We start from the raw sequence: 17389 nt of genomic DNA on the forward strand, positions 1-17389 counted from the left end.
GGGGGCGCTGTGAAAATTACAGCGCCCCCCGAGTACAGATATTGACTCTTATTACTCGGATAATACTTGTACTCGGCAAAAGTGCTTTATCCGTACCGGACCGTTTTTTTCTCAGTATTTTTCTCATACTGTCTTTCTTTCTCCCTGTATTCAGTCTCTGTCTGAAACGCTCTGTTTTAAGCAGTGTTAAAGCTTTAGTGCGTAACTTTTTGATAATAATATACGTTCGTTACATTCCAGCCATTGCCAAATGAGTTACTACAAAGCTAATTAAGATGATTAGCTCCACACAACTCTCTTTGTATTTCTCCGTAGGGTTATGTCCAGAAGATTGTGTCGTCCAGTGACTGTTGCACGCAGAACCTCAATTGAAGATAATGACCTCTTCTGAAGAGTCCATCATGTTTCCTCCTTGTTTACTAGCAACTGCCTGGAGGAAGGGTGGGGGCTGTGCGTGATCACAGAAGGCTTGTATCATGTGGACAGTTTTCTTGTCATTACATGGAAATTCCACATGGGGGCGACAGAAACTATGAACTATGGCTTTAATTAACAGTTTGATTTGAGAGACTGATACATTTTATTTGTACAGAGAGTCTGGCCGCTGTCCATTGACACATTTGAACTGTTTAAGTTTAAGCCAACCTCCTGATTTATTAAAACAAACCAAGAAAGTACTCTCATAGCGATTTATGACTGTTCTTGGACGGAGGAGTCCTTGGGAAAGACCCAGGAAAAAGGAGAAAATTTCTCTTTGTTACTACCAATAAAAATTAGTTTGCTCTGACTCAGAGAGAGAGAGAGAGAGAGAGAAAGAGAGAAAGAGAGAGATTTGAATAAGAGAAATATAACCTTATTTTTCATGGTTTCTCAGCGGTTAAACACAGTGAGACAAAATTGTATTTGTTGTTGTAAAGTGCCTATGAATGACCTGGGGGCACTCTGAACTGCAGGCTGCAGCGTGTTTATACCCTGCAACCACTTGTAGCCCTCATCCTTACATGTTGCTTTTTAAGTCAGCGGAATAATTTGCCTGATATTTTCGGGTCCTTAGATTGCGGTAGAAATGCAGACAAAACAATCTGCTGAAGGAACCTTCTAGACATAGTTCTGTGGTATTTAAAATCTTAATCAGAATCATGTGTAAAAATGCGCATTTATACAATTATTTAAAGCTGTAGGTAATTCAGCTTCTATTGCATCAGTGGTAACTGGTGTTAAATGCCAGTAATATCTTGCTCCTTTGTTGTGCCACTGACACAGCTGGTGGACAAGGCACATAAGAAGCATTTTCTGCTTCACATTTCATCATTTGCATGCTGTTACTAGCGTGTAGATAACAGGAAAAGAAGGTGAAGAGGAAATGATTTTTTAAAACCTAAAAACACATGATTTCTGTTAAACTGCCTGTCTAAACATGTCGGTATTCAGCAGGGACAAAACAGAGCGTTTCAGACCTCTGTCTGAAACGCTCTGTTTTGTTGTAAAAGCCCAGTCTGCTCTGATTGGTCAGAAATTCTCTGTGGATCGAGCATTTTGATACTTTCACAGTATTTATACAACACCTCAACCTACTTTAAAATGAAAAAGTCATGGAAATCCTTTTTTTTAATATATATAGGACCTTTAATAAGTTTACTCATTCTCTTTCATCACTTACACAACATTCTTACCAGGGACCCAGTATTCTTGTAAGTGCCCTCTTTCAAAATACACACACCTTGAGTCAACACATTTAAACTCAAAAGAAGCCAGAGAGAAAGCAAACATTAAACAAACCACCAACCATATGATGTAACGTGTCTCTGGTTATCTGCCTCTCGGTGACCTCTCAGACCCTCTCTTTGACTTTCCACACCTGTGTCCTGATCATGAAGTTCTGCAAAGAAATATGTCTTACAAGATGTAATTTTCTTACCTTGCACGGCAGCTGGATTCTCGCAACATCACAAGATCATGCAAGAATCACAGAATCTTATACCACCCAAAAATACATCTTCTCAGGCTTCAAGTAATGTATGTGTCTTAAATAGCAATTCCCCGTACTAATCAATGTGTGATGTAAACTTTTTTGCTTCTTGATGCAAAAGGAAAACACGGACATGGACATACCTGTACGGCTGATGAATGTTAGTGTAGCCCTGAAGCCTCTATGTGTGATGTTGCTGTCGGACGAGAACTGAAGAACCATGACGCTGTGGTAGGACAGGACAGAAGGAGGTATACTGCCACCACACAGCACCACTACACAAAACACAACAAAATAAACCTGTTAGCTCATGTAATTTTAGATTATTTTTATTCATTTCATAATTTATAAAATGTAATCAAAATTTCCATCCATCCATCTTTGTCCGCTTATCCGGAGTCGAGTTACACGGGAAGCAGCTCCAGCAGCGGACCCCAAACTTCCCTTTCCCAAGCCACATCAACCAGCTCCAACTGGGGGATCCAGAGGTGTTCCAAGGCCAAGTTGGAGACACTACATAATCCCTCCTCCTTGTCCTGGGTCTTACCCGGGGCCTCCTCCCAGCTGGACGTGCCTGGAACACCTCGCTAGGGAGGCGCCCAGGGGGCATCCTTGCGAGATGGCCCCTTTTGACGCAAAGGAGCAGCGGCTCTACTCCGAGCTCCCCACGGATGACTGTGCTTCTCACCCTATCTCTAAGGGAGACACCAGCCACCATCCTGAGGAAACCCATTTTGGCTGTATGTACCCTGGATCTGGTTCTTTCTGTCAGGAAAAAGAATTGTCCGGTAGATCGAGAGCTTTGCCTTCTGGCACAGCTTTCTTTTCATCACAACGGTGCAATAAATTTAATGTAATACCGCACCTGCTGCGTCGATTCTCCAACCAATCTCCTTCTCCATTGTCCCCTCCCTGACGAACAAGACCTCAAGGTGTTTAACCGCCTTTAGTTGGGGTTAGGATTTAAAACACATGTAGTCCCTCCAGGATGCTTGCAAGAGGGAATGGCTGGTCTGTTGTTCAAGGAACAGGACGGAATCTGCATTGTTCCTCTTCGATCCAAAGTTCGACTATCGGCCGAACCCTCCTTTCCAGCACCTTGGAGTAGACTTTACCAGGGAGGCTGAGAAGTGTGAAACCTATGTAATTGGCACACACCCTCTGGTCCCCCTTTATGAACAGGGGAACCAGCACCCTGTACTGCCACTCCCTAGGCACTGTCCCAAACTTCCACGCAATGTTGAAGAAGAGCGATCCGAGACAGCCACTCCACAACCAAAGCTTTCAGCATTTCTGAACAGATCTCATCAATTGCCTCTGTAGAGTTGTTTGACTACCTCAGCGACTTCCACCAGGGAAATTGACAACAATCCCCCATCATCCTCCAGCTTTGCCTCTAACGTGGAGGGGGTATTAGTTGAATTTAGGAATTCCTCAAAGTGCTTGAGGTCATCAAGAAGGACTAAAGAAGTTTTTCCTTGCCTCTGTCGCCTAGTGCTTGCTCTTGGTGGGAACTGTTGGGTTTCTGTAAATAACATCACAGAGTACGGTCTAGACCTGCTTTTATGAAAAGCGCAATGAGATAACTGTTGTTGTGATTTAGCGCTATATAATTTAAACTGAATTGAATTGAACAGCGTCCCATCCTTCCTGTACATAGATTGCAGGGTTCCCCGCTTCCCCCTACTGAGGTAGTGAATGGTTTTCCTGAAGCACCTTGGTGCAGACCAAAATTCCATCTCCATGTCTTCTCCAAACTTCTCCCACACCACACACTTTGCCTCTTTCACGGCAGAGGTTCTGGAGTCCTTTGGGATAACATATCCCAGAAAGACTCCTTCTTCAGTCGGACGGCTTACCTGACCACCAATGTTTACAAGGGTGTTTGTGAGTATCCGGCACTTGAGGTACCTAAGAACCTAAGACCACAACTCTTTGCCGCAGCTACAGCAATGGAAACTTTGAACATTGTCCACTCAGGTTCAATGCCCCCGGCCTCCACAGGGATGCACGAAAAGCTCCGTTAGAGGTCTGAGTTGAAAGTCTGTCGGGTACTCATAATTTTATAGATTTTATAGACTTACAGAGATACAGACATAAACAAAGAAGGGGGGAAAATGAGAGAAAAATATAAGATGAAACTTGCTAAACTGACATCCAGAGATTCATCCATCCTACCAATCTCCTCTGTTCCTTCCACATCTCCCAGGATAGTGAGGGAATCATACAAGCATCCATCTGACTCTTCCAGGTGAAAATCAGCAAAGTCTAGCTGAAACAGAACACAACAATCAGCCTTTAATTACTGATGAGTTAGTGACAAATGCTGCATTTAAAAAAACTTTCAGTCATTCATTTTTATTCAGTGGACGAAGTTGTGCGTCACCTTAACAACATGCCCCTGTGGAGCATAGACAACCCATCGGAGGACACAGTCATTATTGTAGAGTTGTGGATAATTTGGACTATGTACGGCAGTCTGATCCTCAACTAGAACAACTGTCCCGCATCCTGATTGCGCACACACACACGCACAACGCACACACGCACACAACACACACACACACACACACACACACACACACACACCAAGCATTGTTACACTTACAGGAGACAGACTAGTTTATCACAAATCACACGCAGAGTTATATGTGTATTGTGTTTCCCACCAGGATTAGAGTGTCCCTGAACAGCATGATGCCTAATGACAAAGCCACTTCCCGCTCTATTGATGTCAGAGGAGAAGAGAAGTGTTGCATGCTGGGAATTGTTCAGGAGCACTGGGCCAGGAAGGACACTTCCACAGAAGATCCCTGTCAAAAGACAAGAAGAATGACAAAAGCACATCAAATATGTTGTAGTTCAGTGTAAGCAAATTGTTGTTGTCTGTGTGTAAATACATGTTACTGTGTAGTTAGGTGAAGGAGTTTTAGTAGTGTTTTTGCTTTAGCTGTTGTCCTGTAACTTACTTGTTGAATTTGTAACTTGTTCTTTGGCTGTCAGTTGGGGAGTAATTTTACATTTTGGTAAAAAGTCCTTAGTTGCTTAAATAGTAATCAATCTCATGTATCATCAGTTAGTTTGGAAATGGTAAAAAGTAAAGAGTTAGTGGTTTTAGCAGTAGTGTAGATTAGATTAGATTAGATTATACTTTATTCATCCCACGACGGGGAAATTTTGTCGTTACAGTAGCAGCATTTTTCATTAACAGCAAAAAACAATAACACACAAACAAGTAAGCACGAAAGAAATACAAGGCAAGAAATACAAGGCAAGAAATACAGGCAAGAAATAGACAGTGAAAATATGGTAGATTGAGTAAGTAAAATGCCGTCAAACAAAAGGAATTTTAAAGTGCGGTTGCCATGATAAGAGAAACAATATTGCAGTGTAAGTGACGTTAAAAATTAAGTTGAATGTGTAATTAGAGCAAAGAAGCAAGAGTCGTAGCATCATTTAAATTATATTAACCTGAGACCATAAATATTGAAAAGTAAGTACTTGTAATAAAATAATATAAATACCAATATTAAAGATAAACAGAAAATGTGTGATGTAGATGTGAGAAAAACAGGAACAGAAACTACAACATTATCAGGTAGTGCAGGCGTTGTAGATTCTGACAGCGGCCGGGATGAAGGACCTGCGGTACCTCTCCTTCTTACACCGTGGGTGTATCAGTCTGCTGCTGAAGGAGCTGCTCAGGGACCCCACAGTGTCATGTAGGGGGTGAGAGGTGTTGTCCATGATGGATGTCAGCTTGGCTAACATCCTCCTCTCCCCTACTTTCTCTATGGGGTCCAGAGGACAGTCCAGGACAGAGCTGGCTCTCCTGATCAGTCTATTGAGTCTGCTCCTGTCCCGGTCCGAGCTGCCCCCCAACACTGTGTGCAGCTTCTAGAAATCTTGTTGAGTTTCCAAGGTTTGTCTTCATTCCTTTGCATGGACCATAACTAAAATGTGTGCTTTCTGTATTTAACTGACTGGAAGGGTGAACTGTTATATGTCAAGAAATAGTTTAACAAACCCCTAAAATTGTAATTTTTACATTTTTGTTCATGTACGGCTTACAAAAACAAGATTTGGGGAACTTTAGAAATATATGTGGGTGTATTTTTTCACTTTGGACAGAGCAAGGCTGGTTATGTCCACCTGCTTTTAGTCTTTGTACTAAGCTTGGCTAACAATTTCCTGATCCTGGCTCTGTATTTAACTCACAGACATAAGATTGATTTTGTTCTCAAATAAGTGTATTTCCTAAAATGTTGAACTATTTCTTTAGCCTAACTAATTGACACATTTTCAGAGGTCCCGGGTGGCTGTGCTACCTCTGATATATGTTTATGCATTAAAAAGGCCAGTACAGTATATACGCATCTTACTGTTTGTATCTGAAACTCACCAACAGGCTTATGGGTCCCTACTGAGACAGTGAGTCGATCATAGCGACATTGAAAGTCATTTTCCAGATCAAAATAATCAAACTCCAACAGAATGCCATAACTTGGAGGAACACTGATGCTCCAAAGACACAACCTGAAGAGACACAGAGATAGAATTTATCCATTGCACTGCATTAATACACATGCTATTTTTTAGCTAGAGCTAAAAGGAAAACATTTGTATTTCAGAGACTTCTGATCTGAAAAACTGAACATTACATAACTGAGGGCATTTTTATCTCTTTTTGTGGTGATGTGCTCATTGGAACAGTAAAAGTGAGGACCTGTACGTATGATATATGGCAGTTAGGTTACAGTTACAACTATATGTCATCCAAACTCCTTTCTGCTTCTCATGAGTGTCCCTCACTGGTTGTTGTCATAGTGATCCCCAGGGAGAGCGGGGTTTCTGAATACCCCCTTACTGGCAGTTACAGGCCCATCCCTCACACTGCAGAGTTCTAAGAGACACATACACACACAGAGTACTGTGTCACAGAAGCATTATGAAATATGGAAAATAAGAGTTGCTGTGATGAGAGGAAAAACAACTCACTCGATAAAGTTGTTCGTTGCTGCTGATCATCAGCTAAAGCAAACACACAAACATAAAGAAAAGAATATGTGTAAGAAAAAGTCAATTTTTAGCCAATATTATACCAATACATTAATATTGTCTGGTAGAACTGTGTAGACACCTGCTGTATATCACCTATACATTTATATCACAGACTGTAACAAATCATGGAAGTAGCATCATTGACGTCACCCATTGGTTTGTGGACTGCACTTTGAAGCCATAGTTTGCATTTGGTATTTTCGAGCCAGAAATAGCCATATTTGGACAAAAGGGCAGAGCTGGGGAGGATGACACGTCTAAGACAGTGTTGTGTATGGTTTCATGGCACTTTGCCATTTTAGTGACCCTTAGTGCCAGCTGGTGCCATTGATTTGCATGTATGACACTTCACAGAGCTAGTTGAAAATCTGCAGACATTCTCTTAAGTTTCCAGCTAACGCTAGCACTAGCTTGGTTGTTAAAACGCTGAACAAAAGAAAAATGTTCCAATTGATCCATAAACTGGGATAAGGTGAAAACAGACAGTGAGGGGATTAAAATTTAGAATAAAACATAGGCAACCCAAAAATATTGCCTAGCAGTAAATAGTATTTGTGTTTAAAATACGTGGGCCAGGCATGAAGAGGCCAGGGGGGGTCTGGCACTGTGTAGTTCCTGGTGCACTTGTAATCATTTTATAATGCACTGTTGTCATTATTATAGAGCATTATACTATAATTATAAGTTACTCTAATTAGTAGGGCATGAACTAATACTATATTTTTGTAGACATCAACTACGTACAATGCAATCTCACTAATAAATACGGATATCCACAGATTACACAAAGTTTACACTTTTTATATGTTTATTGAAGTGATTATGAAGCATTATAATACTTAATCTAATGAGTAATTATAAAGACTTATAGTCTATAATTATACTATGCTGTAAGCAACTTATAACGCATTATAAGAATATGCGTAATGCATTATAGACATGGACTGGAAAGTGTCCAAGAATTATCACCTGACGCTGCTTTTCCCTTCCATTCTGTGGAGTTTTTTTAGCTCATTATTTTGGTGTTATGGTCAATCTAATCAACCTTGTTTTCAGTCACAGCAGGAAGCTGTTTTCAGCAAAACATCGCTGATGCCCACCACCATATGACATACAGGCTAGCTTGGGAACACAGTAGAGCATTTTGTGGCTAAAGAGCAAGGCATTTTTTTAGGAGTCATAGAGACCGGAACAGAACTAGCGATAAAGGGAATATTTGACTTTTGCATTTGTCAGGTGGACAGAAACATGGCTCCAATTTAACAGGAATGTTGCTCCGTATCTGCTGACTATGTAAATTAGCAACTGTAATTTGCTTTCCTTCATAATGTCATTATGTCAGTTTTGTGTAACACTCCAACACGGGTCACAATACAGACTGTAAATACTTTTTAAGGTTCATATGAAAGCCATTTGACACATTGATTTTTCCTAAGAAACGGTGATCATTTGATCCAGTGTTTCATAAACTATGTAGACCTCTGATAAATACTGTTTAAAAATAAATCAAAACTGTCAGCGTGATTTATTTTATGATAACCCAACATACCCTCTCTCAGTTTACGCTTTATCCATGGCAGCAACAGTCTGACATCAGTAAAAACCCCAGGAGACCCTCTCCTGAAAGGGGCGCGGCTGCTGTTGTTTCCCCAGCTCCGACCACATCCCTTCCCCCAGGAAGTTACACCCAGTGCTACCCAATGACCGCCACCTGAACCCGCTGGACATACCAGCGGACCCCCTGAGTCCCCCTGGAGGATAATAAAGGAAGGAGTTAAAACACTGCAAAAACCTTTTTAAAGCTACTAAATAATGAGATGTGAATAACTATTTTATAGTTCCCAGGTATTAGTGATACATCCCTTCTCTTAAACTTGAGAGTAGAAATAATAGGGAAAAAAATAGGCAGATGTATGTTTCTTTTTCTACCTGGCATGCATCTTTCCCTCCTTTCTCTGGCCCGGCACACAGGACAGTCATGGCTGGATGAGGTCTAGCTTGTCTCTGGTTAAGAATTGAACTTTTGACGGTCTGGAGGACGTATTTACATTTGGCTGGGTCCACCAAGTCTAACTGGACCTCTCTCAGCACCGCAGGAAGAGGACCCTCTAGGAAACAACAAAATAAATACAAGCTATCCTTTAAAATGCAATTTATTTATTTTTCAACCTGGACCCTATTTTCCTATACATTGATGTCAAAGTAGTCTATATCAATGACTTTTCTTTCCCGAGATTGCTCTGTTATCCCAGGAAATTACGCCGGATTTCACTCTTTTTGGCCGGATGTTCATACCTTCCGCTTTCTCTGTGTTGTAATTATAAACACCGATGGATTTATGACGTTCTGTGGTTAACTGCTCCTCAGATCTCTGCAGGGTAAATCCAGACAGCTAGTTAGACTATCTGTACAATGTGAGTTTTCTGTTGCAAGACTTAAACAACTTTTGAACGTAAACATGTTCCACCAAAACAAGTTCCTTTCCTAGGCTATTTTGCAGCAGCACAGCGGCTCTGTCCGGTGCTTAGCATTGCCCAAGACCATTGTGATTGGTTTAAAGAAATGCAAAAAAAAAACTGAGCCTGTTTTTCTCCCGTCCCGTAAAGTTGTGTGGACTAGCCAGACCCTCCTCCGTAGCGCTGTGCAGGAGGGTCTGGCAAAGTGAGACTAGGGTCTAAGTGACTAATGCACAAATCCTAATAATGCCTAGTAATAGGCAGTCGCAAACCGGGCTGCAATGTACACTTTTCCACTGACAAACTCATATTATTATTCTAAGGGTCTGACAACATTATGGAAAGAATCCCTACAGAGGTTGACCTTTTAGGAAAGAGTAGGATCCTTTTAATTTAGCATGAATCAGCTTTGAAATCACCCAACCTACCAGTCTCCATTTAAATAAACAATACGTTTACAGTAAATAGTGCCAGCATATTCCCACATATAAGGGTTTATTTCAACCAAGTATAGTTATTGACGTTCCCCTTCTGGGATTGCTCTGTTGCAGACTGAAATTCCGGCAGATTTTACTCATTTAGGCCGGATATCCGTTGCTTTGGGCTTACTTTATGTTGGCATTTTATACTCGATTCATGAGGGCTATGGTTAATTGCTCCTCAGATCTCTGCAGGGTAAATCCAGACAGATTCTAGATCTATCTGTTCAATCTGAGTTTTCTGTTGCGTGACCAAAACAACTTTCAAACGTAACATGTTCCACCACAACAGGTTCCTTCTTGAGGCTATTTTGCAGCGGCACCGTGACTTTTCCTAGTGCCTGGCATCACCTTAGACAACTGTGATTGGTTTAAAGAAATGCCAATAAACCAGAGGATGTTTTTCTCCCGTCCCGGAATGCTGTGTGGACTAGCCAGACCCTCCCCCTCAGCGCTGCGGTGGAGGAAGGTCTGGCAAAGCAAGACTAATTTCAACCAAACTAAAATGGTGATTGTTGAAACAACAAAAAGACAAACCAAGACAGCTTTTAACAATTTTTGTTTTGTTTCCGTTGACTTTAAATGAAGTGTATTTTACAATGATAAAATTACTATTTAGTCAAATGGAGTCTGGTGGGTTTGGCGATTATGGATACTGGGAATGTTTATTTTTCCTAGTTCTTGATCCTTTTCATACACATGTTACACACTAATAATCTGAGGATGTCAGTGGTAAAACAAGCACATTTTGTGTTCGCAAATTGAAGGTGTGCAATTCCCCAACAATGTAACATGTAGCTTGCCTTGCTCTCCACTAGACCAATTTCAAAGATTGTTGTTCCCAGTCGGTTACTTAGACATAGAAATGTGGTGACATTGGGTCCAGGTAGAAAACACTGAAGTTAACTTTTAATGGAATTGGAAAGAATTAAGAGAACTTACTTTCCTTCATCCGGCCCCATCCAGCCACACTGCATCTGGATTCAGGTTGAATGCTGTCATCAGGCAGAGGCAGACATATTGGCTGGACTCGGGCTCCTGTTGAAAAATCACATTGAAGTGACCTCACAAAATGTGATCAGTGCTACAGCAACAATACAAATTGTCAAAATGGTAACTTGCCTAGGCGAATGTGCTGTTCCAACTCTATCAGAGCTATGTCATAGCTCATTGGCCACGCATGATGGTACTTTTCATGGACAGAGACAGACTTGATGAGAAAGACCTGCTCCTCTTCATCTTCTATTCTCTGGTCAAACTCTCCAACTACCACTCTCAGACCACTGAGAAACTCTCTTGACAGAGGAAAAAAGTATTAGATTCATGACAATCAATGGTAATATTTATACAATGAACATACATCAGCATGCTGATTAGGAACAAGCATATGTGCTTTAAATTGTCGCACAAAAGCGGTAATAGGGCTGCACAAGTAAGTAACAACAGTACTTTGAGAGGGATGCAAAGCAGTGTGCAGCGGTCATTATCCATCGATCATTCAGGATTGCCCCTCCACAGAAATGAGAGTCCCTGTTTTGCAAGGAAACCTGAGCAAAGATAAGACACAAGCTTAGTCTTGCATTGCCAGACCTATCACCACAGTGCTATGGAGTAAGGTCGGGCTACACCACAAGTACATTCTGGGAAATTACTTGAAAACCAACCCTTTTTGTTGATGCTTTTTATCAATGTTTTTAACTTATACTCATGTTTTTGTCCCTTTTTCAACACTTTTTACGTTTCTTTAAAATGTTTGTCACTTTTTTGACATTTTTAACACTATGTAACACTATCTTATTAACTTTACAGTCATTTTTGGAATTTTTGGTCAATGAACCTTATTTGTAGGAAATTATACCTGTTTGAGTTAGAAAAGCAGAAATTAGACTTTGACCATAATGAAAGCAATGTATGTTGATGGATAATCACGGACTGGAATAAGTCAACTTTTACTCAATACTATTTCAAAACCACTTAAATTTGTTTTTCAAATGCTATAAAATTGAATAAGACGCCCCAAAATTAATGAAAGTAGAGATTTGTACTTGCCATAGAGCGTGGAATCAATCAGGTTATTTTGAACAATTACAATTGTGTGGTTAAAAACCACATTCAAAGAAAAACAGATCAATTTGACCCGAGGACAACATGAGGGATATAGGAGAATATAACGCTCTGGGTTGCTTCCATTTCTTTAAACCAAACCCAATCGTCTTGGGTGGTGCTAAACTTTGGACGCTGGCTCTGCAAAATATAGTTTTGGGAAGGAATTTGTTGTAGTGAAACATTTGCAACCCACAAAAGAAAAAAAACGCAGCATATAATTTTAAATGAAGTTTACTGTTCACACAATATAATAATGTGGGCTATTTAAATTAGCTGGATACATGGTTACACGTATTTGCTCTTACCAGTGTGTCCCTGTGTGTGCCCCACCAATAGGTCCCAAAACGTCCCAGTTAGAGAATTAATGCCGTAAACACATTATTTGTAAATCTTTACAATCATTCCCCAAAAGAACTAAGCAGGCTGACTTGTGCAAACTTGCCATCCTCAGCATGCAGCTTCAAGTTTGTTGTTGTCTGCCAATTGCGAGCATAGTTTGAGAACGGCAACGCACAGAGAGCGGAAGGTGAGGGACATCCGCAATGTCATCAAACAATCCTGGAATTGTACTTCCTTTGATCCAGACTAACACAAGCTTGATAGAAATCAACATTTATACAGCTAAAAAAGACATGTGACAAATTTGTAATTTGGAGCAACTGTTTTTCTGTCAGTTCAGTAGCAGTGGAAGCATCTTTTAAAGAAACCCGTACTTAACCCAGCTGTTGTAAATAATTACAGACTTGTCTCTCTTCTTCCATTTCTTTCTTTCTTTAAACACTTGAACATGCTGTCCTCTTTCAACTCTCTGCTTATCTCCAACAGGACCCCCATTAGTCTGGTTCCAAGGCAGGACAGACCAACAGAACAATTGATAATGCCATTGACTAAAGCTGCTAGCATGGCTAAAGATGTTGAGGTTATTTTGGTTTAGCTTCTTCTTTTGCCTTTTTCTACATTTGTTCGTGCCCTGCTAGTTTTATAAAAATGACTATTTACGAATAACCATAATCCAAGTCTAGGTAAACTACAACTCATCAAGGGAAAATTATCTAAATTTGTATCCTAAACAACGGAGACATTTTTTTTCTTTATTTTTTAAGTCCAGTGTAAAAATGTAAGATGATGAGGTGAGATACCAATAAAATGGTAAAATACATTTATCATGTTTTAATATTATTATCTGTTTAGCCTTAGTGTCAAAATGGAGCAACTAAGTAATAAACTGCAAACATGCAACTAAATGTGTCTGTTTTGAGTACTTCATGTGACTGTTGAGTATGTAATGTGATAAAAACAGTTATGATTGGGTATGTAGCTCACCAACACTTTTCCTAACTTTCTTTTTCTGGTGCAGAGAAAATAACCAACGCATTCATCAGGTATTTATGATATTGTACAAAACTTGTGCACACCAATTTGTGTTATATCCTGTGAAATTAGGCAACTGCCTGCTGAATGTGAATGGTCACACGACATGAGTTATATTAAGCAGTCTTTGCAGTTAAATTTAGCTGAGAAAGGTTACTGGGAGCCTGGTACAGGGCACTAGGAGGTGAAGGTCCTTTCGGGTGCTGTTGCAGTTGCAACAAAAAGTGACCGTCATGTCAACGGAATTTAAAGATAGTCACCAAAACGACCAGTTAAGATTAGAAAAAAAATTACTGTTTGGATAAATACACCAGTCCCCTTTAGAAGAAGAAATTCTTGTGTTTTCCACAGGACACAAACTCTTGTCCCTTGCTTGAAAGTCCTATGTATTTTGACCTAACTATCTACCCCGACCTCCTCACTCCCAGAGGGGTCTAATAAATAAGTAGAATATATACAAATTATAGAGCTTCCTTGTTTGTAGCAATATGTACGAATGGTTTACGAGAAAAGCCTGAAATAACAGCAAGGTAAATGTGCTGTATTTATATAACGCTTTTCCAGTCTTAACAACTGCTCAAAGCGCTTTTACATGTACAGGAAACATTCACCATTCACACACATTCATACACTGTGGCCGGGGCTGCCGTACAAGGTGCCACCTGCTCATCAGATAAACATTCACACACATTCACACTCCGAGCACTCACAGCACCGGGGGCAACTCGGGGTTCAGTGTCTTGCTCAAGGACACTTCGACAATGGCTGCAGGGGCTGGGATCCATAGGCGGTGAGTAGATGAGTAGTAATATAGCTATCAGGGGTGAACAGAAAAATATACTAAATCCAAAACAGAACATGCAAAGAAAAAGATGTCACCCTACAATCATTTAAGCAAAAATTAGCAAAAGCACCGCAGCAAATGACCACTCAGCTAAATAACAACAGAATCAGGTTCAGAAGAAGAAGGGTAGACCACTGACTAGCCATGGATGTGATCCATATGTGGCCTCGGCCCCACCAACAATCCTCATAGAGTAAACCATCGGGCTCCACACCTGAGGAATCCCACATTTTGAACCTGAAATACAAGATGAAATCTTCTCAGGGTTCCCACAATCTTCTTGACTCTACAAAGATATCTATTACAGGCAATTAAGTTTATATCTGCCTTACCTTGTTTGGTATCGATCATATCACTCACCTGTTTGAACAGCGTTGAAACCAGTGTTAACCAAAAACCAGACAGAGAGCAGAGTGGCAGTGGTCCTCATTACTAACACACACACACACACACACACACACACACACATCAAGAATGGGTCCCCCTGCGGAAACAAGCTGGTTTTTAGACCCAGATGTGTGTGAGGGGAGGTTCTATGACATGCCGGTAAAGTCTTGCGGTGTGTGGTTGGTGCGTTCAAATGTCTGCAGTGATCTAGTGAGTGAAAGCACTGGCACTCTCAAGGTCAACTGTGTGGTGTGTGGAGCTGTGTTGCTACGGAAACAAAAAAAGCACAGCTGCTGTAAAAGATTCAAAGAGGAGAAACAGTCATTAAATGGACATTATCCAGAGAAGGCGGCTGTGGCTTGGGAGGTAGAGAGATCGCCCCTGCAGTCTACATGTCGAAGTGTCCTTGGCAAAGACACTGAACCCCAAATTGCTCCCGCCATCAGGGTGTCAATGTTCATGAATGCTCATCTGATGGGCAGATGGCATCTCGTTTGTCAGTCTTGGCCACCAGTGTGTTAATTTTGTAATTGGTGCTTTACGTAGTGCACTTTGAGTAGTTGTTAAGACTAAAACAGTACTATACAAATGCAAGCCATTTAGCTGTAACTGATGCATATGGCATGGTTCCTTGAAAGAAAAACACACTTTTCCAACTTTTTCTTGTAGATTTGTGAGTTTTTCTCTTGTTAATTTACCACTATAATAAACTTTAGGATTTTCCCGGATCGGTTAATATTATTTTTCTTACATTGTGATTTCTGATACACAGTGGCTTCTTTGACTTTTAAGCTTCAGGAAAGATGGGATTCTTTTTATTTTTTTTGTTAAATTGCAGAGAACAATTTCATTGTTGGTGCTTTTTGTTAGGTTTACAGTACTGTTTCATTTAAAGAGCTCATTATGAAAGCCTGACCTTTATCAGCAAAGGCTTTACAAGATGGGATACAGGAAATGGAGCTCTCACCACATTCAGATTCACATGATTCAGACATGTGGGTGAAGCAGTTAAAAAAAGTCAAAGAAAAGCTTGAGTTTCAATCCTTGGTTTTCAGTTGTTTACAACTATAGTTTGCATCAATGCATGCAACATTCTAGAAACAAATCTGACCTGATATGATAAAAAGTCCAGAGAGCAGCAGGGGTGGTAATAGAATGTAACTTTTACCCTCTTTACAAATAATGCATCTACAAATACCGAGAAGTGGCAGGAAAGATATGAGGTGCAGAGGAGTACACAGAGTTCCTTCTGCTCTTTAAAAAACAAAAATAGATAAGCTTCTGCAACTGTGAAAACATTTACTTGGAGCAAAAAAATTTAAGAGAGCAGTTATGAATACTGGTAATACCCTAGTGTCTTTCAAAGGAGCAATCTATTACATTCTCACTTGCCTGTGTCCTGAGGCCACTTTATTTGGTAGGCAGTAGCTCCAATCAAAGTTGTTGACCATGTCATCTCTGTGGATTAGTAGTGTGTTCTTGTTCTTTTTAATGTAATTATGAATGCCTTGGGCACAATAAAAACCTTTATTTCCCTTTGTATTGTGGATGCAGCAGAAATCTCAAAGGCAGATATCCCTAAACCTGGGCAAATAACACCAGAATGATCTGCAGTGCTAGATATCACTAGTACTGTAACTAACACCCGTTTTCAACTGAACCTTTTCTTAAATGCTATCAAACTAGCCAGTTGCATAGTTTCTATTTTACAACGGATGCAATCAAACAGCTTGGATATCATTTAATGTAAATGCAATCATGTTTCTTAGATTTTTGTCTTTTAAAGCATTTGGTACAAATCCCTTAAAGGAATATGCCATCGTTTATTGAAATAGGGCTTATCACGGTCTCCCCTAGCTGTACATAGGTGGACCAACGCATTTTTTGTCTCAGTGCATGCATTGTTTTAGTCCGGTGCAACAAGGGCGGCGCCGCCGCTAGTCAGCTTAATGTAGTAAATGGAATCCTCTTCTGCCAGTTAGCATGCTGTGAGTAAAAGTGAGCCAATGATCTAATTACTTCTTGTGGCCTGTGTATAACCGGAGAATCACCGGTTCAAGTCCCCGTAGCGACCAAAAGTACTGAGTGTGGTCTCCGTAAGGACTGGTAGCTGGCAGTTCACCTCCTGGGCACTGCCTGTGCTCTTGGGTGTGCAATTGTGTGTGTATGTATTTCACACACAATTTTTGTGGTAGTAACAAAAAGTGTAAATTGGAATTTCCCCACTCACACGTAACACACGCCGCAGTCTCTGGGGGACGCACCAGTTGCACCAGTATACTGAGGAGTATGCAGAGGTCCAGGGTTCAAATCTGACCTGCGACAATTTCCTGCATGTCTTCCTTCTTCTCTCTCCCCTTTTTCACCTAGCTGTCCTGTCAAATAAAGGTGGAAAAGCCCAGCGCAAAAAAATACTTGCTACCATAGTCGTGCTGTGACCACAGAGTGCCTCCCATTTAAATGCATTACTTTAAAAATCGAGAAAAACATGTCACGATACACAAATCCATAGATCAAATAAGATGACCATTTCCCAAACTGCTGTGAGACTGGGTTGGCTTGTTTATTTATTGTGTTCCTCTTGCCCATCGTCACTGCAACCGTGGGCAACCTCAGTGTCTTGAGTTGAAGAAAGGCAGAGTGGAACCATAGACCGTATATATATTGATGGACAGAGCATCCGGTTCGGAAAAGTGCAACCACTGCGGAAGTAACT

General features: G+C 40.7%; 1 protein-coding gene across 1 annotated transcript in view; it reads right to left on the bottom strand.

The window, feature by feature from the left end:
* The window catches only part of LOC117948621 (ovochymase-2), an 18989-nt gene extending 4086 nt beyond the window's left edge, over positions 1-14903 (bottom strand). The window contains exons 1-15 of the mRNA XM_034878372.1: positions 14647-14903; positions 14426-14523; positions 11415-11512; positions 11088-11260; positions 10908-11003; positions 8960-9138; positions 8580-8781; positions 6968-7000; positions 6782-6872; positions 6372-6505; positions 4639-4782; positions 4356-4480; positions 4148-4241; positions 2113-2244; positions 1787-1879 (exon numbers count right to left, since the gene is read on the bottom strand). Of these exons, the coding sequence (XP_034734263.1) occupies positions 1787-1879; positions 2113-2244; positions 4148-4241; positions 4356-4480; positions 4639-4782; positions 6372-6505; positions 6782-6872; positions 6968-7000; positions 8580-8781; positions 8960-9138; positions 10908-11003; positions 11088-11260; positions 11415-11512; positions 14426-14523; positions 14647-14755 (1801 nt within the window). The 5' untranslated portion in view covers positions 14756-14903. The remainder of the gene's footprint in view (positions 1-1786; positions 1880-2112; positions 2245-4147; positions 4242-4355; positions 4481-4638; positions 4783-6371; positions 6506-6781; positions 6873-6967; positions 7001-8579; positions 8782-8959; positions 9139-10907; positions 11004-11087; positions 11261-11414; positions 11513-14425; positions 14524-14646) is intronic.
* Between the last annotated feature and the right edge of the window lie 2486 nt (positions 14904-17389).

The sequence above is a fragment of the Etheostoma cragini genome, chromosome 8 (genome assembly GCF_013103735.1).
Source record: "Etheostoma cragini isolate CJK2018 chromosome 8, CSU_Ecrag_1.0, whole genome shotgun sequence".
NCBI classification, from domain to species: Eukaryota; Metazoa; Chordata; class Actinopteri; order Perciformes; family Percidae; genus Etheostoma; species Etheostoma cragini.